This window comes from Oculina patagonica, chromosome 7, assembly GCF_052425735.1.
Source record: "Oculina patagonica isolate OP01 chromosome 7, crgOcupat, whole genome shotgun sequence".
NCBI lineage: Eukaryota > Metazoa > Cnidaria > Anthozoa > Scleractinia > Oculinidae > Oculina > Oculina patagonica.
In genome coordinates, this window is record NC_135764.1 from 24,472,289 (window position 1) to 24,498,849 (window position 26,561).

The following is a 26,561-nucleotide window of genomic DNA, read 5'->3' on the forward strand; positions in this document are numbered from 1 at the left end:
GTACTGGGGAAGGGTGCTTATTTGAGAAAATACAGTATCTCGAATATGACGCACAACAGAGTATTTTTGATGAAACTTCAAGGTGTTTGGAAACAAGATTAACACTCCCTCAAATGTTTGACATATTTTTTTCAATTATCGAAACTAAATATAAGGAAAAAAGAGAAATAAAATGACAAAAATCTATAATAAAAATCACGTATCTTACCGGTAACCATAGTCACGGTTCTGTTTTCCTTTGTTTTGACTTTTTTACCTTGATAATTATGAACAAGTTCCAAAAAGTTTTTTGTCTGAGCAGTTCTCTCTCTACGACCAAACTCTCACTCTTTCTGATGTCATTCAAAATCATCAGTACACAACATTTGCCAGTCTTTTACTTTCAAAGTGTGGGTGTTATTTGTCTTAAGGCCACTTTGCCAAAGTGTGGAGGGGGGGGGGGGTGTAAGCAATGTTCTTGGCAACACTCCTGTCAATTTTACCTAGCCTGTTGTTCACAACTGCTTGATGGTCAAGTTTTTGGAGGGCATGACAACAATTATTCAAACCGAATTCTCCTCAATATAACATTTAAAAAATAAACAACAGACCTTGCCATAAACACTTTTATTATTTAACTCGTTTCAGACAACATTTCACACTTAGAAATGTAAGTGTTACTTAACTCATCTACAGTCGTCTCTTATGAGAACAAAGTAGAAGAAAGGAAAAAAGGAAGACATTTTTCCTTAAAAGACGCAAGCATCAGTCAGATCTATCAACTATTGTTACTCCATCAATCATCAATTAGGCTCAATTTCTTCTGCTTTCTTGAGTCGAGTCCTTGTCCCAACCCCTAGGGGGGTACTCCGGCTTGTAAATGACGAAGATGATCAAATAGAGGCAAAACTCGGTTCCCAAAAAAATCCCTAAGCCTTCCAACATTACCCAAAAATAACCCCCCATATTATTGCCAGGAGGGGCAATAATATAACACAAAGATAATTATAAAAAATTGAACGCTCGTGTTTGTTTATTCATCATATCATAAATATGCCAAAGCCATGCCAAGGCACTTTAGTTTAATACTCAAAAAAATCCCTTATTTAAATCAAGTCACCAAAAAAAATACTTGCCAAATTTTAAAACCCCAAAAAATCCCTGTCATTTACAAGCCGGAGTACCCCCCTGGGTCCCACCCCAAGCAAAGTATGAACTCAAGCTGCATTTCACCAAGAACTCTGTTCAATTTCCTGTAGATGACAAGTCAAAACTTTATTGCTGCATCTACTTTACACTGATGGCACAGTCTTAGCAAGCTGTTTTCCTGAATTTGTTCTTTGTGGTAATGGATGTAGTTTTCCGCAGACTTTCCACACTCCATATCTGCCGGTAAGGTGACGTTCAAACACGACGTAATCTAAGACTTCTTTAATTTCCTTGTCACTTCCTGTAACATGCCTCCCGTACTTGTCTTTTATTGCCATGACCTTCAAAATAAATGCAAAACAATATTAACTATTACTAGTAATACGTGACTCGCAGGGCCTCGCGAAGCTCTGGGTTGGGGAGGCGCGGGGGGGGGGGGGGGGGGGGGGGGGGTGGGGGGGGGGGTGGTGTTATAAATAAGGAGTGGATTATTTGAAGTTGAACATTGTACATATTCAATTTTCCACAGTAGGCAGGAAGATATATTTGTTAAAAATTAGTAACGGGCATGGCCGCGACACCCTCGTTCCCAGGGTCTACTCCGCTTTGAAGATGGCGGCTCTTTCAGGTTCGTAAAGAGGTATAAAGCGTTGGGAAGCGCAGGCTATTTTCAAAATCATCGACAAATTATTGGATAGTCGCATTTTGGACATTTATTTGAGGGCATTAAAAAAAAGAAGAACGAACGGCAGGAGGATTCGAACCCTCCGCCCGCGCGCCTGGCGATGAAAGGTTTATAGCCTGAATACCTTTTTCAGGGAGTATTATGTGGAAATCAGTGTTATTTTAATCCGAAAAGAAAAACGATAAAAATGAAAGGCTCAGGATTCGAACCCACAAAAAAAAATAAGGAAAAAAAAAAAAAAAAAAAAAACCCTAGCCGGATTCGAACCCGCGCCCTCAGTCCCGAAGATCTGATTTCAAGTTCGACGCCTTACCATTATGCCACCAGCGCGCGGCGGCCGTGTGACGTCATTTCCGCCACACACCAAGCTCACAAATAAATAAATATATATATATATGACCGTAAACTCCACACGAGATTTCATCCCGCCTGAGCCCTTTGAGGGACAAAATTATACACCCCGCTACGCTCGGCCTTCGGCCTCGCTTCGCGAGGAATTATATAGCTAAAAAAATTTCCCCAACAGCACACGCTGTTATTGGCTAATTTGAAGTCACATGACATCTAACATTTAAAACTGTTTCCCGCCATAAGTCTCTGAACAGGCAACATTGCAAAAACTATGACGTCAGAGGGTAACATTACAATGTTGCCTGTGAATGTTGACCAATGAGCCCCATTTCTTAATTGCGGTTTTCAGTGAAATGCGAACTCTGATATATCAAACTCCAACTAACGATTGCGTTTTTCGCTACCATCAATCATAATTATGGCAACAGCCAACGAACCATGAAAAAACAGAAACAACAAAATGGATCAAAATCTACCAATCACAACTGACAGACTTGACCTTTTGACCTGGTTGAAGTGAGCTCCTGTTTCCCGAGAGGTTCTTTAAGGTTATTGACGACAGCAAAAAGTGTAAACTGTTGATTGAGGATTGAATTTCAGAGTTTGCATTCCACTGAAAACCGCAATAAGCTTCCAAGTTGCCCAGCCAAATGCTGTTTTGGAATTTTTTGGAACTGCCCCGGCACTAGGGGTCGATTACTTTTGGTAAGAGAGGCTTAACCAAACCCAGTTTATGTCACTTAACTCACCTGTTTTGAATGGATTTTGACAGTAACTTGAACAAACAAGTTATCTTTTCTCTCCACTGGGGCTACTCTAACATGTACAACCTTTGGCCTTGTGACTGCTGACACAAAACGCCAGTGAAGGTTCTTTTGTGGAGGAAAAAACTCATTACTGAGTGCCTGAAAAATAAAATCAGAACAAAAAAGTAACTATTAAATAAATAATAATGGATTGATGTGTGGAGAGAAAGAACTCAGAAAAAAATTCTGAGTTCACAGATGGGACTCGAACCCACGACCTTCCGTACACTAGTCGGACGCTCTAACCACTGAGCTACTGAGAACTCTAATGGTGAGCAGTGGTCATTTGTGGGTGACACAACGACTGCATCGCGCAAGTCACATTATGTCAATGAACACACACATTTAACTGCATCACGCAGTCACGTAATACTCTCAGAGTAAATAAATAAATAATAATGGATTGATGTGTGGAGAGAAGTAACTAGTAATTTGTTTTTTGTTTTTCTGTTGAATCTTGATTGGAATCCCGGCTGGAGTATATTGTAAACTGACCATTAGGCCTAAATTGGCCTCCTTTAGGATGCAGACATTCTTTTGGCTCGTCATGCAATCTTTCCTCCCCAAGACATTCACTGGGAAGGAAAGATTGCATGACCACGGGGGGGTATTCGAAAAAGTTTTGTATGGGGAGGCTCCGCCTGGAGATCCAACCCCTTACCCTTTTATATACCATTTTGATAGAAAAGGTACCCCTTTTGTACACCTTTTATTGCAAAAAGGCACCCCTTTCATATACCTACACGACATCACATTTACCTAAAACGGGACGTGTTCTTGTCATTTTTATGAAGCGCTTAATAAATTAAGACGATGCAGCCAAAAGTTGCGTTGGCTCGAAATATTTCATGTAAAGGCCTTTTAAAATATCATTATCATAATTGCAGATTTCCCTACCCTTTCATATATCTAAACTTGTGAAATCCCAACCCTTCTATATACCTGGAGCCTGAAAAAGGTACCCCTTTCGGGCGGAGCCTCCCCGTATAAGCCATTATAGGGAGTACCCCCCCCCCCCCTCGGGTGCATGACGAGCCAAAAAACAACATCTTTGTAGAACGCTACATTAGACTGTGAGCAGTTAGTTTATTTTTCTGAAAACCTATGTGCGACCAAGAAAGTTGGGGGGTCGAGGAGGGAAGCAACTGACCATTAAGGTAATTAATTTTTACTTGTTTATTCTATTAAATTAATATAATATGTTAGCTTACCGTGTATACTTTGTTTGTAACAACTTCCTGGAGATCCTTTTTACTTTTACTGCAAAAAGGAATTAAGATAACAGACAACAGATAAGTCAGTTGACTTTTATTTCACGCTTCAAGTTGATACATGCAGCTGGAAATAATACCCCTCAAAGCCTTCAGTAATAAATGAACCTGATTGCTGAAGGGCTGAGTGCAGAACGGTTGTATTGAGAGACCCTCAAGCTTTTTAAATCAATGTGTTAAAACACCAACCTAAAACAACTTGTAAAATAGTCAGCACACTCTCCAAGAAATTGCATTTTTCTTCAAACACTTGCTCTTACAATACAATATAATACAATAAAATGCAATTTTATTGTCCATATGTGGGACGAGGTCTCCCTCAATGTAAAACGTAGGACTCTTGTTAGAAAAATAAGCACAGGTCAGAAGTTGGTAACTTTATAGGTTCGAGTAAAAGCCTCAAATTCACAACAGGCAACATTAATTACGAGAGATTGGAGGAAGGGGCACATGGCCAAAAAAATGACATTCTAAACCTAGTATCTCAGTTGACTATGTTTAAAAAAGACTGTAGATGTACTTTAACCTTTGACAAATACAGAGATTCCAACCCTCAGAGGTGAAAAAACGGGAGATTTTGGTTGTGGCTATGCACTAGCGCTGAAGGTGCAAGCTTCTGTCCGTAGACATACACCCCCGGAACATTTTAAAAAATATAGGCCTCTAAGATGCCATTTCCTGTTTTTTGAGATCACAGTCAATGGAAATTTAACAACTAAAAACCATGAGTGACCACAAACGTCGCACATAGTCGAGGCAATCCATCGCATTACTGCATCTAAAAAACAGCGGGCTCATGCCATACCATAGAGAAATGACAATGGATCGTGCAAAGAAGCCTAGTGTGGCAGAGAAAACATTACCTTACTTTGCTAGAGGAAAGTTACAAAAAAGAGAATATTGAACAAAAACGGGAGGCCAGAAATGATTGCCGAAAAAAAGGGGGTTTCCAGCCGAAACAGGAGGGTTGGAATCTCTGCAAATAATCATCACCCCATCATCTAGCTACTCCCCTGCTTCACCTAACCTGTCATTATCAAGTCTACGAAATAACAACACACCTGATAAGTGCTTTATTTACATCAATGTATATCTCTTGAGCCTGTTCAGCAAAATCCTTGATCTTGAATGGTTTGACATATTTTCTGACCAGGGCGAGGCTACATAAAGAAAGAAATATTATTAATTAGCCAAATCCATCCGTGACAAATCCTCAGTTGGCTTGATCAAAGTTACTCTTTTACCTATACACAGTCCACAACCCATTTTTGAAGGCACTCCATCTTTCCTTTAATCCCTTCAAAAAGAAATGAAAAAATGACATTGGTGCAGAAATCAAAGATGTTTGTCAGGTAGTGATACTATTTACATGAGTACTTAGAATCCCAGTTTCTTGAACTTTGGTTTTTGAAACTCCTGATTTCTTCAACCAATTTTTGTTTTCCTTGGATAGTACTTCTCTGTAATTTTACCCTGACTTCTCAAACTTTAAGATTTCTAGAAGCAATTTTTCATTTCCCCTGGAGGGGGGAAAGAAATTGAGATTCTACTGTACTCAAAAAAATTTTGAGTTCTCCGAACATGAGTCAAACCTATAACCTAACACTCTACCAAAGAGCTATGGGAGACTAGTGGAAGTTTAAAACTCAATCATAATTATTAGCTTATTGCGGTTTTCAGTGAAATGCAAACTCTGAGATTCGAAATCCAACTAACAAATGTGTTTTTCACTGCCGTCAATCATCATTACGGCGACAGCAAACGAACAATGAAAAACAGAAACAAACAGAATGGATCGAAATCTACCAATCACAACTGAGAGACATGACCTTTCGACCTGGTTGAAGTGAACTTCTGTTTCCCGAGAGGTTCGCTAAGTTGATTGACGGCAGCAAAAAAGCGTAAACTGTTGGTTGAGGATTGAATGTCAGAGTTTGCATTTTATTGAAAACCGCAATAATTAACAACTGGTCATCCAGAAGAAAATAGTGGAAAGTTATTTCACTTAGAATTTATCTGACTGTGTTGTACGTGACAGTGAGTAGTTGATTGTATCGACTTCAGAACATCTATGTAAACACAAATGTCTCAATAGGATTTACAGCACATATACTCACCCATGGAGTTAGGAAAAAATATCTTCTTATTGGAAGGTAATCACTGAATATTACTCCTACAAATAATCAAAAGATTCCATTTCAAATGCGTGACCAAAGTTTGCCTAAATCTGTATTTAAATTATAAGGAGGAAAAAGATTGGGGTAATTTTTGGGTTAAAAACATTAGTTGTCCACTTTGCCACATAGCATGGATCAACTTGCAGTCAAACTCTGTTAACACAGATATCATAGGGAACAAATTTAAAGGAGTACTTACTAGTAATAACGAAAGGACAAAATAAATGTATTTTTTAGTTTCTTAAAAACTGTCTGTTGTGCTGCATCCAGTGGCAGATCTAGGGGAGGGGCCCAGGGTGCTCGGGCCCCACCTTATTTTCAGACCAAACCAAGGCCTATAGGGCAGAGAAAAGTTATTTTCGAGAGAGGGGCCCCCTCTTATTCCTGGAGTCTGAATGATCAGACCCCCAGGGGGGTACTCCGACTTGTAAATGACGGGGATGATCGAATCAAGGCAAAACTCAGGACCCAAAAAAATCCCTAAGTCTTCCAGCATTACCCAAAAAAATCCCTGGACCAAAAATAACCCCTAAAAAAATCCCTTGTCAAATATTACCCCTAAATTGCCAGGAGGGGCAATAATGCTCGCGTTTAGTATTCATCATACCATAAATACGCCAAGGCCGAGCCAACGCACTTTAGTTTGTTTTTTGATCCCCTATTTGAATCAAGTCACCCAAAAAAATACTTGCTAAATCTTCTTACCCAAAAAAATCCCAGAATCGAAAATTTCAAATCCAAAAAAATCCTTCTATCATCCCCGTCATTAACAAGCTGGAGTACCCCCCCCTGGGGGTCAGACCCCCCACTTACCTGAAGGTCTGGATCTGCCACTGGCATCAGCAGACAAGAGAAATACTTATTGTACGTGTAGAACTTTGATATTTATCGGAGTGAAATGCCCCTTAGATGAAGGGCTATGCTTGATGATAAAGTAAGTCTATGGGACAGGGTTTGACTAATAATACAGTGTAGTATCTAATCACTGCTACAGAATACATTTGAACCTGTTTAATAACAACACCTAAGGGACAGGGAGGTGTGTCAGTATTATAGAGATGTACATATTACTAATGATTTCTCACTAGAATTTTTTGACACCTTTCCTTTAAAATAATTATATCTGGAACCTGCTCAATATACAATGTATTTTTGTTTATTAAAAAATGAACAGCATTACCTGGGCTATCAATAATTATGGGTCTGTCTAGAGGTCTGCTCACAGACATTTTGGCTAGATATGCTCCATGTTGACTCTTTTGATTTTCTTCGCGCTGCTTTTTATTTGGGTTTGGTCTTTTACCAAAGGGTGAAGTCTTGCTGAATTTAGTTCTTGTTTGTATAAGCAGAACAGAGGTGACCATGGAATCATGTGTTCTGAAGATTGCCGCAAGACTGGAGGGCTGTGCCGAGAAAGTCAAGAAAGATCGTGTTAACTTAAGTAATAAAATTATTAGACATATTAACTATCCTTCAACATGATTCATACCAATGTCTAACATTTGCAGATTGGCCCAGGGTGGGTACTCGGGATTTCAAGTGACAGGAATGATCAAAGGATTTTTGGGGGTTTAAAATTTTTGATTTCAGGATTTTTTTGGGTATAAAAATTTGGCAAGTATTTTTTGGGTGGCTTGATTTAAGTAGGGATCAGGGAAAGATAAATTCAGATGGTATGATGAATAAACAAGCACGAGGGTTCAATTGCTAATGTTTTTCTTTGTGTTATATTATTTCCCCTTTCTGGACATTTAAGGGTCAGAATTCCAATTCCGCATGGAATTGGAAGTGCTAGCGATTGTTTTGGCCTTGATTTTTGCCCCCTTTTGATCATCCCCATCACTTGAAATCAGGAGGACCCCCCTGGGCAGATTGAACACTGGAAACTGCAGACTAAAAATTATACATCATGTTACCGTCAACATTATTAAGAGCTAATTGGCTGCCTGGTGTGTTTTCAGAGGGTAGCAAAGGGGGTGTTGTGATCCCGTTTCACGCACAAATTTTTACCAAATTCACAAGTCATGTATACTTGAAACAGCAGAATTCAAGAATCACATGTCTTTTCCAGCCATTTTACACGCAAATTGTTGCCCTATTTTCATGCGTCAGGGACTAATTTTTGCCCTGTTCATGTGTCACGCATAAACCCTTTGCTACCCTCCTTTCAGGGTAAACTGGAGCACTATACAGGCAAATCAGAGTGGAAGTCTGCAGGCTGTATTTGTCAGACACTACAGACAAGAGAGTTTTTTCAAGGACTTTCATGGAAGATGCACACTTTCTCAGAAATCATTTATTTAGGATATTTGGAATACTATCATCAACACTGGTGCCGTGTGAGGGAGGGGGGGAGATGGCAAGAAAGGGAGTGGGGGGGGGGAGTGATTGATTATTTTAAAATGAAACTTGCCTTCTCTACTTCTATATTTATGTCAATTTCTTGTTAAGATATGATTTTTTTTACGTTCTATTATTAACTGACTTAATTTGAAGTTTCCAAATCCAAGTGATCTAATATAACTGTAGAATAATTTTTCTAGTCAATCGCTTCAAAGATCTGATATCAATATTAAACCGAACTACTTAAAACAGCCGTAAGTTTGCATCAAATTGTTCATAAGCTACATCAGTGCATCAATCTATTAAGACTTACCAGCATTGCTGTAAAAGATTGCTAAATAATAAAAAGAACGATAAACAAACCTTCGTTCTGCAACACGCGAGGAGTCTTACGGCGGCCATCTTGTTCGCTCAGCTACCAGGCCCTCAAGAACACCGCGCGTGCATGGGAAAGAGGAAAATGACGTCTCGTGAGATATCGTTTCTGCCACTCGAACGGATGACAGATGACGTCACACATGTCACATAAATTTTGTTTACCTCACGTTTTGCTTCAACGAAGCAATTAGTTCTCAGAAGCAGTGAAGTGTTTTGGGTGTTTTTGGACATCGCTCGTTATAATTCTCGCACAATCAAGCTAATCAAGCGATTTTAAGGCGTTCAAGCCCTCAGAAAAAAATGGTTTTGGCTCTTATTAGAAAAACTCCAGAGGTAAGGGCATTTTTTACTTCTTTTAAAGTTATAATGACAAAGTCGTGCAGTGACACACAAGCTATCATTTTAAAAGCCATTACGATAAAGATCGGTAAAGTAAAGAAGGATCTTTAAAATATACACGAATCAGTGGAACAAAGTGGCAATCCTCGATTATTTTCATTTTGTAAGTTTTAAATCTCGCTCATTTTCGAAAAGAAAAATTACGTGCACAAAGACCTTGTTGGAAGTGAAAACGTCTGATGAAATAGAAGTTGCATTGATATGAATTTATGAATTTTTTAATTTCAAGAAAAATATGGAAAATATGAACAATGATTGCATCCACATAAATGAAGTAACGACGTATCCTCTCATTTTAGTTCTTAATTTCTAAAATATCTAAGCCTCTAAGTTTGATTTAGGCGAAACTGTTTGTTAGCTATATATAGAAACGAAATTTATGATAAGACAGACGGGTGGGGTGTCAAAATGAAATGAATTTTAAGTAGTTTGATTTCTGAAGATGTCGAATATCAGGTCGGCTGGCTGACCAGTTAAAATCTTATGCATTTTAAAAACGCACTTGGCGTTAGACAGTACCAAAAGCAATTTTTTGGCCTACGTGACCAAAAGCGTCAATTCTTGGAAACGTGGAACTTTCGACATACTGTTTTAAGTTCCTGTTAGCTTTTCAAATTATTTTTTTTCTCGTGGTGTTTTTTAGCCTGTTACAAAAAACGTATACCATTCAGGTATTGTACGTTATTGAATTTATTGAATTTTACTATTTATTTTTCTTTCAGATTGCTCCTCTTATTGTGATCGTGGGAACTGCTAGTTTAGGTGCGATCGCGTTCGGAATAAGACAAGCAACGAAAAACCCCGAAGCTGTGTACGTATATTTAACCTGTAAAAAACAGAAAAACAACCATGACCGAAGAAAACTCGGTTAATTACGTGTAGTGTGCTAGAAAATCTCAAACATTAGGATAAACTTAAGCTTAAATTGTAATCTTTACACGAACTTTCCACGCACGTGTTGGAATGCTTTGCATGTATTTCATTTTTTTTGCTACTTCGTTTTCCGCGTTTATAAAAAGAGTGGAAATTATGCTAATTCTGGCGATTTACGTTTTATTTCCGCGTTGGCGCGCGCGTGGCACAAGGCACGAACAATGATAGAAACAGAAACCCTGGATTTTTTTGCTTGTTCACAACGAACAACGTTCGTCATAAGTCGTAGGCGAGAAAGAACAATGATTTGTAATAAGAACTGAAACAAATGACGAAATCATTGTTGACATTTGTCGGCTTGCCAAATATTAGAATAGAATTGCGTGACTTGAATGCTATTTTAATACCAAATCAATTATAGCTTCGAATCCGCCCGCGATTTATGCGCAAGGTACAACTACCAATGGTCATCTGATTATGCCTCAGCGAATTGCAACTTACAGCGGTAGGATAAATTACTAATAAAGAATAAATTACAAGCGTTTCACGGGGTTTAATATAATTATATAACGCGGCTGGAATAGATCACTCAAATGAACTACTAATAGAATAATGCCGATATTGTTCTGGCTTCGAAAATTGAAGTATGAAAATAAACCACTGTGAAACTAAGCTAGAGTTACATCATGATAATTATTCGGTAGAAGATCGAGTGAAGTACTTAGTTGAAATTAGATGAATTGAAATTACACTAAACTTTAGACCCAGCAAAACAGTCGTATTTTTTGCGAACGCGCGCGGTTTTCGAGCTAAAGATCTGGAACGAGTATCAAAGACGGACAGAGACTGGGCCTTTGAGGCTCGTGACGAACACGCTTTCGGCGCTTCGTGCCTTCCGAGAAACGACTAAAGAAAAAAAAACGAATGCTTTGCAGTTTACACTAGTTAAAACTACGTACGCTTACGTACGTACGTAACCAATATGACAAAGATTGTTGCTTTACTTGGGTTCAAATATTTCTTTATAAAAAGGAATGCAACAGATTCGAAATGAATTCTCCGCCAACAAAATTTTTAGTTTAGGATAATAAAATGTTTGTTTCCCTCGCTGTTTTGTTGGGGGCTGCGGCGGGCAAAAAAAAAATTTTTTTTTTTTTTTTTTTTGGGGGGGGGGGGAAAGAAACATCTAAACTTTTTAGTTAATTAATTGATTGATTAATTAAACAATTTATTTATTTTATTTATTGGTAGTTGGGACAAGAAAAACAATCCTCATCCATGGCTAAATATCAAGCAAGATGAACAGGTTAAGGTGAGCAAGCAAAAAGTAACTTGTCATTTACGATATCAAATTTTTAATCTCTTCTTATTATACTGATTGGGATAGATGTTTTTTGATTTCTCAGTTATCAGTGAAAAATTTCAGACCATCATTTCTAAGCTATCAATAAATTTTTGGAGATCTCAGATCTCACGATGAGCTAAAAACGCGCCATTTAGCTGTCAGTGAAAATTTGACCAATTCTCAACTATCATCAGTTGGACCAGTTAAACCGCAACGAGACTCTCTTTGTTGTTTACCAACGAAAGTGGCAAAAATCGCGGGCACGGTCAATATTTTAGAAAAAAGGGACTTTTTCAAACTGTACGTTCTTGTTGTCTCTACTGAATTTGAGACGACGTAAGTATGGTTTTCAAGCATTCATTCAAATTAAAAAGACGCGCAACGTTCAACTTGGGTAGTTAATTCACTCTTCAACAAACTACCGGTCGCCAGGGAATCTGTTAAACTTTGTGATTTGGGGAGGTAAGTTTTAATCCGATTGAATTTGAAAACTCGAGACTTTTATTGGCTGACTTCGGAAAAAGGGATTAGACGCATGCGAAGTTATTTCTCAGTTAAAAGACTCTATTAAAATGGTTATTTAAACTTAAGTTATGATTTGAATTTTTTCAACAGCTTTACAGTCATACCGACTACTCAAAGCTTGACAAAACGAAAACTGAGGCCGAAAAATAAGAAGAAAAGTCGTTTGCAAAAATATATCAAGAGGACAAGAAAAAGGAACAAATCCAAGTATTAATTTGGGTTAGAATTTTACAAGAACTTGTTAAGTTAAGTTAATCTTACAATAAAAATGTCTCAGTTTTATTATTAATTGTAAATTAATTGACCATTAATCAGAATAATTAGAATCATTTATCGTGTTATTTAATGTTAATTTATGTCAGTTATTAGAATTTACGAACTGTTACACTGTAAACGTAGACTAGAGTACTAGAACGATTGTTTCTATTTAAGATTTGTACTTTTCAGTCGTCCCAAAGGAAACTAATAAGTATAGTTGTAAAATTTTTCCTTTGTTTTGGGTCACTTGTTTGTACGACGCCATTTTGCTCGTGAAAAGTGTAAACAGTTTTGAAAGCAGTTCAGTTCTCACAAAATAAAAACGTTTTTTTTTTTTCATGTTTGGTTTTTGTCTTTTTTCAATTTCATATTTGTTCTTTTTCTTTTTGGATTCGATTTCGTCAAGAGAAGTTTTCATGATTCTGTTTATTTTTACATGCATGTGTTTCGATCAAGCCGGAGTCCAAAATTAGAATTTACTAAAATATATTCTGGACAAAATAGAGGTTGTTATATAAAACATGTCTAAGGGAAAATGTTTTGTATAGGAAAAAATAAACAAGAACACAGAGCATATCAACCCGGTGAACTATTTTACAAAATTAGGCCTATGTTATACCTCGTATTTTAGTCGCGTCTGTAATTCAAGTCATAGAAAAGAACGCCCACCCAACCAGCAGAATTAAACGCGTTGCTTGAACACATTCAAACATTCTTTATGTTGAAACGTCGTCGAAATCAAGTCCCTGGCGACATAGAGGAAGTGAACAGGTTCGCGGATTGAGCGGATTTGGCCTTAAAAAGCGCTCGGATTGTTGATTCGCGGATAAGCTGAGAATTTTGGCCCAGATTCCGGACTGTTCATGTCAGGTAGCTCTGATACTAAACATGCTATAGTCGCTAAACGAAGTTGGGATCACTTTGGTCGGTCTTCGTCGGTATATGTTGGCGAAAGGCCTTGGCGGAATTGACGCGAAAACAACTCACTCGATGTGCTGGGGGGAGCGAAAAAACGAAAGTTTTGTTATAAAATTGGCATAAAAAAAAGCAGCATCTACCGTCCGTCGCAGTTAAACTATACCACACAAAGTTTTCAAATAATGCGGATTCGGATTTGAACGAAAATAGTGGCGGATTGACGGATTTGGCCAAAAACATAGCACGGATCGGCGAAGATTTGTGTCGAGATATTTGAGGCTTGGATTGCATTCGACGCGACTGTAAATACGTCGTATATAGATTGGGCCGTACAGAACACTGTACAAATTAAAATATTGTCCACTTTTTGTAACAAAGGGCGCGTGTTTGAAACTATATGGTACATAGACTGGAAAAAGTCGAATCCTTGAAAATGTAAATCGCGATTTAGAAACCCATTGTAGAAATTGTGCGCGGACAGTTATTAAATGTACTTCTTGAATTTTCATATTACGTTTGTTTCGTGTTCTGTCTAGTCGGTTTATACTATTAAATGAATATTCAAGTTACTTTCTGTACTGGGTGAAAAGTAAAGAAAAAAAAAACATACAATCTTTAATTTCCTTTTATTTTTAGCTTTATACTTGACCTAAACCTGGAGTAAAGAAACAGTCAAATCAAAACGGAGCCATAGGCGTATAGGTTTTTGTAAAGGCGCGTTTACACGAGAGAAAAATTTGGGTACGGACCCGTCAGAAAATTGGTCCGGACCTGACCACTTTTGTAGAGAAACAGTCAAATCAAAACGGGGCCATAGGCGCCTATGGCCCCGTTTTGATTTGACTGTTTCTCTACAAAAGTGGTTAGGTGCGGACCCTTTTTGCGATGGGTCCGTACCTAAATTTCTCTGTCGTGTAAACGCGCCTTAATATTTGGGTACGGACCTGTCGGAAAATTGTTCCACAACCTTTTTTTTTTTAGAGAAAAAGGGCTAGGCGCCCATGGCCCCGTTTCGACTTGACTGTTATCTCTACAATTTAAAAGATCAGGTCCCGGACCAATTTTTTGACGGATCCATACCTAATTTTCGCTGTCGTGTAAATGCGCCTTATTTATTATTTTCATTTCAACAGATTTATATTTAAACACTTTGAAGTAAAGATTATTCACCTAAAAGCTGGGTCATCAAGAATCGTTAATCCAAGACCCCCATCCAAGACATGGCAAATTAAGCTGATATTTACGCAATTCGAGAAATGTCCTTCACTCAATCAACAGAACCCTGACAATTAAAAGAAGCATTTGTTTGTAATTCGCCTACTGTATTCTATACATAGGACCTGACGTAGCTGCCATTAAAGGGTTGGTTTAACTATTTTTCCGGACGAAACTAACGTCTAAATGAGGCATAGCGCTTACTTTGTCATTTAAGAGTTGCTATAGTTTGGATATTGTTCTTTCTCATCTTTTCCGTGGGAGGCAAGTGAAAGCTTTGTGTGCCTTCACGTGGGACACGTGACGTCACAGATGTCAGACGAATTTTCTTTTATTTATAATCTCCAAAAGAGGAAGCGAAAAGTGGTCTTCTGAGTACAGGTGAACGATTTGGGTCATCTTGACGGCGTTTGCTGTAAATAGTCTAAATACTCGCATCGCTTTAACACTAACGTTTTAAGCAGTTCAAGTTATCAAGAAAAATGGTTTTCGCTCTTCTTAGGAGATCGCCAGAGGTAAGGACATCTTTTTTATCATCAGGTACATGGCTAACTCCAATTTTTCCGTCTTCCTTGTTGCGCGTGCAGTTCCACACGTAAATGCAATGTTTTAATGCGCTTATCGCTAAACGAGAAGGAAGACGTTCCAGATAAAACTGAAGATTTGTTCGGGTTTTAAGTGTTTCATCTTGCGAAATGTTTGGCTCTACGGAGCAGGGGAATGACAAAAACAAAGTTAAAGAGAAAACGTTTTTAACTGCACGTACATGGCAAATTCTATGAATTTTTGTTCCCACAGAAAATAAGTGACTGAAAAATGATTTCATCTGCAGAGCCAAGAAAACAGAAGAAAAGATGAATCATATAGCGCGTCTTTTTGACATTATATTTGTTTTCACGTTGACCTCGTGAAAATAGTTTCTTGGCCATAGAAACCATTTCGAAGAACTCCGCGAGAGAATTTTCTGCCCAGAGCCAGCCAGCTGTGTTGCAAAAATTTGGTCAAATTTGAATTTTAAAACCACACTTTGCTTAAATAAAGCGACCCACAATAATAACAATCGTCAGATTTTAGACGCAACAGTAAAATTATTAGTTCAGTTTATTGTAAACTGTAATAAACATGCTCTTTTAAAGCGCGACTACCCGTGGAGTCGTGAACAGGGGGCGCGGAGATTTCAGTATTTCGTAAACTCTAAGGGCATTCTTTATCCAACAGGCCAAAAATTCGCGAGTCTCGAGAGAGTTATGAAGATTTGCGTTATCAGATCGCAAAAAATTTATTTTCATTTTTTTCAATTTCCTTTTCAGCTTGTACCGCTGTTTGTAATCATTGGGGCTGGCTGCACAGGTGCTGTCACTTTCACCATCAGACAAGCTCTGAAAAATCCCGAAGCTTGGTACGTATAAAGCCGACAAATATGAGGGAACCAGATCATTCACTGTTCCACGAAATCTAAAACAGTTCATAAGAATTCAATATAATATCGAGCTAAAATCATGGCCGTAGCAGTAACCGACGAATCGAAACACTTGCCACGGCAAAACTCTTGAATTTTTTTATTTCTTCATTCCTCCAAGAGACAGAATTACTAGTAAATTAATAAGTAAATATATAAAAGAAATGTTTCGTTTTCTGGAATTCTCTCAGTGAAGATTTTTCGTCTGGCTACAGTCCTGAAAATCTAATTTCATAACTAATGTAAACGATTCTTTCATTTGCCTTCTTGATAATTAAGGAATGATAAACATGAAGCATTATTGTTTACTTTGGATTATTTCCTCCGCTTCTTCGTTTATAATAGGTATAACAAGATTTGATTATCATACAATTACTGGCAATTATCACCCGTCATTCTATGCTAATTTTCACAGCAGGCGTGAGTTGCGGCACGCGTCTACAGTTTTGACAAAGGGAGAACTCTGAACGAATATCACAACGGGAAAACCGAAAATTCCGATATTTTAGTCTATTTTTTTCCTCATTCAAGCACTGACCTCTCTCTCCCGGTGATAATTGAAGCGTTTTGTCTAAAAGATAGGCAGATTGCTTTTTTATTACGACATTTTCGTGGTTGGTTTATTTACCTTTGTCCGCCCCCTGGCAGTCTGGCACACCCCCAGATATTGAAGCTGACATTTTGACATGACGCTGTTTTGACAGTCGTCATTTAGTGATCCGCATTGGCGCTGATTCAACGTTGAAATGTAAATAAACTCCTTAACATCAGGTCAAATCAATATTGATCAAATTTTATTTCATGCTCTGTTGCCTCTATGCAGTGATTTGCGTATTTTAAACGCGTTTCGTGTTTTCTAAATTTTTCTTGCGTCTTTCATTTTCAACATTTCTAAAATTTGCTCATTGAGAAAAGGAATTTGGTTGAATATTTGAAAGTTGAAACCTAAAATAAAAGAAAATCAGAGTATAACATTTTTTTCCCCAAATCATTGGAAACAATTAAAGTTAAAAGTGACTATATACTGAGGGTACCTCTGTGAAAAGCTTAGCTGTTTAGCCCTTGCAGGGGTAGGGTCGGGCTTGAATCTTTGTAGAGCCCTTTGAGTGAGGAGGGAAGCTAGACGTGCATATCAAAAAGCTGTTGGGTTGATTAACACCCCCACCCCCTCAAAAAAAAAAATATAAAATTGAATTCCTGCACACAGCATGTGAAAAAATGTCAGGAAATGAAAAATATTTACATGAAACCTCAATCTGCTCACAGAGTTATTTCTCATCATTTTATTTTTTTCAGCTGGGATAAGAAAAATAACCCTCATCCCTGGCTTAATGTCAAACACAATGAACAACTAAAGGTGTGTATGTACAGAAAAATATTCTCTTTACTCGTTGTCACTACTTCCTTTTTATAAGTTTGGAGAATTTGATGCCACATCATAACAAATAATTGTATCCTTAGGTTGATCAAATTCTTAATTCCATATCACCTGTCTGATGATCTGATCTGTGTTTTTATGGGTGGACTTTAAACTTACAATGATATTACAGATAACAAATTTTCTTGCAAGCTTACTGCATCTTTTAATGACACAGGAACTCTGCTCAATTGACAGTTGCTTTTTTCACTCCCATCAATCATCTTAGCGGACCCCTCAGGAAACAGCCGTTCACTTTAACAGGAACAAAAAGTCGCATCTGTGGGCTGTGATTGAAAGATTTTGATCTGCTTTGTTTATTTTTGTTTTTCAAGGTTTGTTGATTATCACCCCTAATTATGATTGACGGCAGCAAAAAATGCAGTCATTAATTAAGTTTTGAACTACATATACATTGAAAGTAATTGAAAGGCACATTAACTGAAATTATGTTTTGAATTTTGTTAACAGCTTTACAGCCATGCTGATTACTCAAAGTTTGAAAATGTCAGGTCTAAGGCTGAAGCTTCATGAGTCTTACACCACACATCCTGCGGATTACCAAGAGACTGACACGGTGCCAATCTGGTTTGCATTTAACAAGAACTTTTATAATAGCTTAAAAAAATCATTGGTTCGCTAATAAAACAAATGTACAGAAGCTTCAAGCGGATGTTTACATTTACAATGAAATTCTGATTTCTCGACCCTAAATTTTTTTAATCTCCCAGAGATTTATATTAACTCAAAAGTAATTTCCTTTTCCTCAATCAAACGCTGCCATTTTATCCCTAATTTCTGGCACCAATTTTTGTTTCCCTTCGAGGTTAAAAAATATTATCAGAATTCCATTGTTCATTTCAAATAAAAAACCAAGAAAAATTGCTGAATGGTTTAAATCTAAGCTTGAGTTTCTCTGAGGTCAAGATGAAAGTTGTATCCAAAATAAACTGTACATTATCCTTTGATGCTTCTGTATAAAATTATTGTTTATGCTAAATGCTAATTAAAAAATATTAATTATAACAGTTAAGGATGAATATATTGTTGAAAAAGTAAGAAACACATTATTCTATAATTTGTAGCTTAGTTTTTGTTGTTTAAGGTCATTGCCCTGTTTTGCATTGCGCATCCTTACTGCGCAGAATTTTATGCGTAATTAGCGCGCGCGCGCGCGAGCACATCAACAAAATGGCAGCTTTTTTCTATGCGGCTTAGTCCGCGAGAGAAGTAAATTGTCACTTTCTCCTAAACGAGCCTGGTGACCTATCAATTTTTTCTCATATTTTGGGTGTAGCGATCAAATTCTTTCTGTAAAATGAAAACAGATCAATTCATGTGTTTGAAAAATAAATTATCGCTAAAAAAGTGTAATTTGCCAGTACTCGCAGAGGAATTATAAAGGAATTATATGGAATATACATGGTCGTCCTGCTCCTAAACGAATCTGGTGACCCCCCTTTTTTATTTCAAAATTTAAGTTCCCTTGAAGTAATAAACCAGTAGGCGAAGTTTGGTTAAAAATCTATGTTCAGTTTTATTTCGGGGCAATAACCTTAAAAATATCAACAATGACTAGTATCAGCAGGCTAATGATTCATTCAAATAATTTGTAAATTTTTTTAGTGAAAACAGTAATCAAGATGTCTGTTTAATGGCTTTTTATCAGGCTGTTTCATGAACTGTAAGTTTCAGTAGCAGTAGCAAGTACGTATTGCCTCAAGGTTCATTATTCCCATCCAATCCTGTCGGGAAGTTAAGGATGCTTCACTGTACATAGTATGTAAGTTTGATGAATTTCCAAAATCATCATCACTAAATCTGCAATTAAAACCAAGTGTGCATGAAATTGTCTGAAAAAAGCCATTTTAACAGATGTTTGGGAATTATAATAATTTTTATGACTAGCATTGTATGGTTATGTGCACGATGATGCTTCAAGAAAGGGGGGGGGGGGTAGGTTTGCAAATCAAAGGATATTTGCACCTTAAAAAAGTGCATGGATTACAGTGAAACTATACCCCAGAATGCTTCAAAGCAATATGAACCAGATTTAAATGAAAATAGTGGTAGATCAACGGATTAGGCCAAAGAATAGCGCCAGATAGTGAATTTGTGTGCCCCTAATCACCCCCTCTTCAAGTCCTGATCTACTGGTTTACAAAAATTTATATACTGACAACACATTGTGTTTGTAAGTCTGTATAGCTGGAGGCCTTATCAGTTAGGTTGCAGTTCTACACTCCACTAACACTGCTAGCTCACATTAAACCATTCCACAGCGGCCAACAGTTATGCAGGCTGCCAAGCCGACAGATTTTCAATGAAGTTAACATTTTGTACATCAATAGAACCAACCCAAGAATTCTGTGAAATAAATGTCCTTACACCACCAATTACTAAACACCAATTACTAAATACAACCCGAGTTTGTTCCTTTATCCATTTTTCTCCTGTAAGAGAAAAACAAATAAGTTTAGTGCGGCAAGTTGGCAACTAACTATAAATATTTTGTATTGGCCCGTGGTCAGCTTTGTTGTATGTAGAGGATAACATTAGTATTGCAATTAAGCTTATAAATTGTGTGAAAATGGCAGGTAAATAAAAATAAGTTATTTCAAATAAGAAGTGTTCTTTGTTGCCACTTTCAAACTCTCGATTTTTCTCACCTAAAACGTTCATTTTAAACTTTTTTGTGTAATCAAATCGTTTGAAATCGTCCGCCATATTGCCCACTGTGACGAATATTCCATAAGCTTAGCCACCAAGCCTCCTGCAGTTCTTCTCTCTGTCCGGACGCCATTTTGTTGACTCGAAGCGAGTACTCTGTTTGTTAACAGCGTTTTAAAGCAGTGTCGAGCATCTAGCCGAGAAAATGGTTTTTGCCTATCTGAGAAAACATCCCGAGGTACGAAAAAGTTCATAGTTAGGGTTGATTTATGTTGAATACTTCCCTGGGTGGTTAGTTTAATATCAGAAGCGTATGATATGAACTTGGCTTTTTTCAGCTTTTTTTCAACAACGCGCGCATTCCAAAATATTTCATGTCTGTTTAGCTGCTTATTTGATTTGAATCGTTTTAAAAGAGCTTGCAATTGACATTTTACCGTAGTCTGATGAAAAATAAGCCACTTTGATTGAAGTGGGTAGTAGTGGAAATATAAATTTTGAGGATTTTATCAGTGACGTAGTAAAGCTTTGGAATTTTCTTTCTTGAAATTTTCTTGCTACTTAACTTCGTGTTTGGTAGGAATCAAAGGTAATCAGTCTGGTTGAATGAGAATTGGAAAGTGTCAAATTTCAACCAAGGTGGAAATAATCTCTGCATTTTTCATAACTGACAACCCCTAGAGTACAAAATACTGGAGACATCTAGAAATCTTTGCATTGTAAGAATGTCATTTTTTACAATGTCTGAATAATCTCCGAAAATAACCTGAAGGCCTCTCGAATGTTTTCCGATGTCTCTCGGTTAGAAAACTGCGCCAACTTTCTACCATGTATTGTGCAATTTGATTGGTTGATTTCTGACCAATTACGATTCTCATAAAATATATATCAATGTGATTGCTCTGTTTCGTGTTTTCTGATCGAAAACAATTAAAATAAGAGCACTAAATCCACTTCTTGTTTTATTTTCCTTTTTGACATCTCGAAAATAACGAAATTGATGAACATTTTTTGAAAAAAGCCACGGTAGGTATTTCCTGGGAGATTTGGTGCTCTAACTGGGAGACTGGGAGGTTTGTTGAAAAACTTGGAGACTCCCGGGGAAACTGGGAGAGTTGGCAAGTATGATTTTTAACAGTATGGGGAACATGGTGCTTTTATATGCATGTATCACCAGATTCTCCCTGGGGTGAACTCCTGACCTGAGCCGACGACAGGATGTCTTTGGAAATACAGAGTATTATATGTAGTCATCACTACTGGCTAAAGGAATAAATACGTTTGACAGTTTGGAGTGGGGGAATTTGTGAGATTGCAATTGGAATAATGGGGGTGGTCTGAAAGTAGATGTAAAGTGGGGGGAAGGAGCTTTGCCCCATAAGATCCCCCACCCCTGGACTTTATTACATGTTCGACACACTGGGAAAGGGGAATTTGTCATATTGTGATTGGAATTAAGGGGGGGGGGGAAGCCAGTGATATTACAAGAAAAAACCATTAAAAGAACTCTTTTTGTGACTGTTTCAATTTGCGAAACCAATCAAAAAGTCAAGAACATGCCATGTTATAAATTTTGACCACCAGAGTTGGTTGAGTTAGATGAAGTCTTGGTCCCTCTCACACCCATCCGGGGAGGGGTAACTATGGGGTATGTCTACCTCTCCCCCCCCCATAGGTCATGGTATTCTCACAGCAAATAAGCATGATTTTAGCAATTTAGTTGATTTGTTTTGTTGCAATTATCGGTATGTTTGTTTATAGTTAATTGCCAGGTTTCATCAGAGCTATCCAGGTTTTCAGTTTGTACGGATTTATACTGTGTTAGTCTTTTACATTAGCCAAAGATTGTCCTGTTCAGCACTTTTACACAGCCAATAAGCACACTGTATTTTGAATTTTTGCAGTTGATTCCATTGTTTGTTTGCGTTGGTGCTGGTTGTGTTGGCGCTGGCTATTACGTATTGAGGCTGGCTACCAGGAACCCTGATTGCACGTATGTATATAACAACAACAACAATTATTATTACAGCGGTCATATTTTAATTGACATTCCACAACATGCTAAGGGATGTCTGTATGACTGCTTTACAACAAAAACAACCCAAAGCATTCTGTTGACAAAAATAGAGAACAACGGTCATAAATTTAGAGATGATAGCTAATTAAATGAGTAATCTAATCATTCAGTAAATAACTTTCAGAACCTGCTAAAGATTTTGATCAGTGCCTTTTATATGTTTATCACCCTGTTGGCATTATTACTAATTTACTTACAGCTTCTGAGCTGGTCTCAGGCTGGGAAAAAAACTTGAATTCCAGTTTGCCCTTCGGAAAAGCACGATGCAGTTGCATGCTTGTTTAGTTTACCTTATTGTTAGTTATTTTCATGGGAACTTAATTTTGAGAAAATGGAACGGATAAATTTAATGGCACTTAAATTTCGCGACAAAACCAAAAAATGTGATAAAACAATTAAAAACACATTGGAAACGCTAAGAACGATTTTTTGCGGGTCTTTAATTTTGTGAAATTTTGAAGATCGCAAAAATTAGGTCCTGCAAATAAGTCACAATAAGGTACTTTATTAATGACTTAGTCAACAGGGACTTATCTGGGCCCTTGCCCATCGGACAAATAAAAATGAAAAGTTGCTTGCCTGTTGTTATAATCTAGTTGTCCCAGATGACCATAAAACTTTTCTTTTTAGTCCTGTGGACTAGAAACCAAGAAGTCTTGGAATACCACTACATCACTCAGTCTTGATATGCATAAAGGCATTTGCTGTGTCCTAATAGTTTGTGTTTTGTTTGACAGCTGGGACAGGAAGAACAACCCATACCCGTGGCAAAAGATCAAGCACAATGAGTGCAGGAAGGTTGGTTGAAATATTTACTTAATCCTATGATAAGATTCACATGGATTTTAACTCCTGGAAAAAATGACTTCTTGAAAGGCAGTTTCAAAACAAAGGTCCCAGAAAAACTTTTATATTTGCCTGTTCCAAAGAAGCCCTGTTAGCTGTATTCTACTCAGCCTGTTATGTGGAGCAGAATGAACAGAATACTTGTAATTACATTGAAGGTGATGTGTGGGAAATTTCGTCAAAAATGTTCTAGCTGACTTTTCACAACTAGCCAGATTCTGTTTTTTGGTTAAGGTCATGACAATTTCTCAAGTTTTCCTTAAATTTGCCTTATGTTGGATTACCTGTTACACCATTTTCAAAGACCCTTTGCCTAAATGACGTCTGCATTTGAATAACAATACAGATCTGTACAACCCAAGCCTCACATGAATTCACATCAAAAATCCTTTGTCTAAAAATATCCACACGAGGCTAACTAGGATGTACTTTAGTACATCCTAGTTATGCAAATTTGGGGTCCATCTATGCAGAAGGGATGTTGCTAGGGCGGCGGCATCACCGGTGAAGAGACTAAATCCGGCGAATTGACTGAACAAAGAAGGTCGTTAGGGCTGCAAGGCAGAAAGCCAGCGGGCGGATGAGCCGGCTTAGTGATTTCTTAGGTACACCCCTGTGCAGAGTCTATGGTCTATACCTTCATTGACCATAACTCTCAACCTATGAACATGTGAGAATTGTGTCAGTTATTACATGGAAAATTTTCTCTTCAAAACATTAAGCTGTTTTATTTATTTGTTTATTGTTTGATTTGCAGTTCTACAGCCACGCTGACTTCAGCAAGCTGGAAAACCACAGGCCAAACATCGACTAATTCTTGAAATGCTTGGTTTGGCAGTCTGCTTGTGATTTCAAGATTTTCCATTTCAAAATGTAAATGCAGAGATTTGATAAACATTGCTGTTTTGCTTATGTGTGTTGTATGGTTTTGCTTTAAAATAAAATGGGTTCTTTCATTCTTACATTGGGTGTGGTTGTCGTAGTCCTTGTATACCTACCGGTAACTGATTTTATTAGTTGTACTGTCATGCTTTTAAATATAAATGTACAAATATTACATTTATTTTACAGTATGTTCGACCAGACAAAGGTGCAAGTTTTAAACTTGCATTTACTAGGAACTCTGGTCATCATTTGCATGCACTTGCATTGAATTGGATTCAGTTTGATTTAGATCAGATTTATGCTCAAGTGGACAAGTTTGTTGCTGTTTGCTCAGGAAGACAGTTCAAGTAAGCCCAAGTTGATGACGAGGAGCAATCATAAGCCAGGCTATAGCAATGCATTGAAATGGCTTTATTTTTGCATAAATTTCTGAGTGCACTTATGAGTAACATTGCAATTTTATTCAAGCTTTTAACTCACATAATCAGCTAGACTGATGTTGTGTTGAAGTGGCATCAGCTCCAGTGGTGGAGAGATTGTGAAACTGAAAGTGTCTCCATTTTTGATGCAATCAAAATTATTTTAAGGTCATTGCCCCGAAAGAAAACATAGATTTCACCAAACTTTGCCACGTTGAACCTCAAGGGGACAGAAAAAAAAGTGGGGTCCCAGGAGAGGGGACCGTTACCACATATTCCTATCCCGGACGAAGTGACAAGTGAATCAACTGGATTTGATCTGCGACAAGAGACGCACACGGAGATGATGGTCACACGTACGAGAAGAGAATTCGGGACAAGTGACAGAAAAGACACATGTTATGTGCGATGCTATGTGTGATTTGCGAAAGGAGTGAATGCAACAGGGTGACCTTACTGAGTGACAAATCTGGAAGTCTGTTTTCTTAGCAGTTTCACAGTAGTGATCTCTTTGTTTTGGGGGCACTTGAATTGTTGTATGTAAACAAAAACAAAGGCGTGGCTGAACAGGGTCTTTAAGAACTAAATTAAAATAACTCGTGGGTTGCACAAGGCTCAGATTTATTGAGCAAACTCTTACAGCAATTGTACATACAAACTATTCATATTCAAATTCCAAAAAAGGAAACACAAATCGTAAATCCTGTTTAGTAGGACATGCTGGCAAATGCTTTGGGTTGGTTCTGAACAGGTATTACAGCAATATCTGATGATTCCTGTCAAATTTTTGTGAGCTTTATGAGATACTTTACACATTTGTGCTATAGATCAGCTAGGATCACCTGGTAGCCAGCGGGAACACATAAATGAGATAAAAAAGGAAATACCGATACATAAAATTCCATGGAATGAAAAACAGGGCACAGAAGTGTTGTAACGTGTATGATATGGACTTATGGTACAAAATTACAAGTAAAAAATTCACTTGGTTGTTATAACATGAGTCATGACTTTTAAGTAATGAACTTAAAAAAACTTAAAAGTTCTCTCTATTTGGAGGGGGAGGCGGGAGGCAGCCTTACATGTAACTTGTTTCCAGGGTCTTTCTTGGGAAGCGACGAACCAAGGACCGCTTTAGCAAGGGCAGGGCACTTCCCAGGGCTGAAGTGCAGGGTGTAAGCTACTACAGCTTTGACAGTAAGGCATAGGCAAGTCCTGTTACATGTTCAAATGCTTTGCAGCCTCTTTGAAGCTCAGATTACTCAACTCTTTCTTGTGCTTCCGTAAATACTTTTTCACGCTAGGACCATGAGTCCAGGCATATTGCCTTAGCGCCCAGCCAATTGCCTTTCTGATGAAAAACTCTTCCTCGTCAGACCTTAGACTGCAGAATCGAAACAACATCTCCTCGTCGGTTTCCTGTTTGTAAGAAAGCTGATGCAATAGAGCAGTTCTCCTAAGCCACATATTTTCATGATTAACCCATTCTTCCATAACACTTTTTCCCTCATCTCGATGTTGCTTCACGAGTCTACCAACCATTTTATTAGCGAGCGCGTCTACCGTGTCCCACCAAGATTTTGTTGTGATCAAGTCTTTCATGCACTGCATATTTGCTTCAAATTCTGCTGCGGTATCCATGTTCTTCTCGAGATAATCGATGGCAAAGTACTGGAATTCTCGTTCAGGTTTAGCCCACAAAAGAACAACAAATTTTCTCGTGTCATCCGAATTCAACTTCTGTTGCAGGAATTCTTTGCAAACGCTTTTTCTAAGAGGGCTGCTAAGACCAAAAAAATCAAACTTGTCCCTCATGTATTTTTTCATTGGCGGACTTCTCTTGGGATCGGCATTCTTGCGAAGTTCTCGAGCAACTTTCTCCACCAAGGGCGACACCTCCTTTGAATTTATATCTCCTTCTTTTTGATCGGCATTTTCAACTTTCGTTCGCTTTTTCTTCGACTCTACAGTCGAAACAGCTCTCCTCTTACTCATCGCAGTGAAACGATCTTGGCGAAAGAACTTGTAAAAGCACAGATCACTAACTTTGCGAGCTGTACTTCTATGCAAAACCCCACCCATTCAGGAAAGTCACGATATAGCAGTCACGCAATCA

General features: G+C 37.8%; 5 protein-coding genes across 5 annotated transcripts; 3 read left to right on the forward strand and 2 right to left on the reverse strand.

Moving 5' to 3' along the window:
* Positions 1-591: 591 nt before the first annotated feature.
* LOC144659879 (large ribosomal subunit protein mL45-like) lies at positions 592-9,229 on the reverse strand. The gene is made up of 8 exons (XM_078520402.1): positions 9,125-9,229; positions 7,599-7,821; positions 6,359-6,414; positions 5,486-5,538; positions 5,303-5,401; positions 4,182-4,230; positions 2,914-3,069; positions 592-1,469 (listed from the first exon to the last, which is right to left on the reverse strand). The coding sequence occupies exons 1-8, from the start codon at positions 9,161-9,163 to the stop codon at positions 1,272-1,274; spliced, it is 873 nt and encodes a 290-aa protein (XP_078376528.1). The 5' UTR covers positions 9,164-9,229; the 3' UTR covers positions 592-1,271.
* Positions 9,230-9,305: 76 nt separating this feature from the next.
* On the forward strand, positions 9,306-12,475 carry LOC144660138 (cytochrome c oxidase subunit NDUFA4-like). The gene is made up of 4 exons (XM_078520695.1): positions 9,306-9,472; positions 10,261-10,349; positions 11,663-11,723; positions 12,372-12,475. The coding sequence occupies exons 1-4, from the start codon at positions 9,440-9,442 to the stop codon at positions 12,429-12,431; spliced, it is 243 nt and encodes an 80-aa protein (XP_078376821.1). The 5' UTR covers positions 9,306-9,439; the 3' UTR covers positions 12,432-12,475.
* A 2,056-nt stretch (positions 12,476-14,531) lies between these two features.
* Positions 14,532-20,156, forward strand: LOC144661197 (cytochrome c oxidase subunit NDUFA4-like). Its single transcript, XM_078521895.1, has 4 exons — positions 14,532-15,187; positions 15,983-16,071; positions 17,428-17,488; positions 18,020-20,156. Exons 1-4 carry the CDS (start codon positions 15,155-15,157, stop codon positions 18,080-18,082), a joined length of 246 nt encoding a protein of 81 aa, XP_078378021.1. The 5' UTR covers positions 14,532-15,154; the 3' UTR covers positions 18,083-20,156.
* Positions 20,157-20,298: 142 nt separating this feature from the next.
* LOC144661198 (cytochrome c oxidase subunit NDUFA4-like) lies at positions 20,299-24,103 on the forward strand. Its single transcript, XM_078521896.1, has 4 exons — positions 20,299-20,456; positions 22,123-22,211; positions 23,033-23,093; positions 23,899-24,103. The coding sequence occupies exons 1-4, from the start codon at positions 20,424-20,426 to the stop codon at positions 23,953-23,955; spliced, it is 240 nt and encodes a 79-aa protein (XP_078378022.1). The 5' UTR covers positions 20,299-20,423; the 3' UTR covers positions 23,956-24,103.
* A 1,208-nt stretch (positions 24,104-25,311) lies between these two features.
* On the reverse strand, positions 25,312-26,527 carry LOC144659838 (uncharacterized). The gene has a single exon (XM_078520367.1). The coding sequence runs from the start codon at positions 26,525-26,527 to the stop codon at positions 25,664-25,666; it is 864 nt and encodes a 287-aa protein (XP_078376493.1). The 3' UTR covers positions 25,312-25,663.
* Positions 26,528-26,561: the final 34 nt, after the last annotated feature.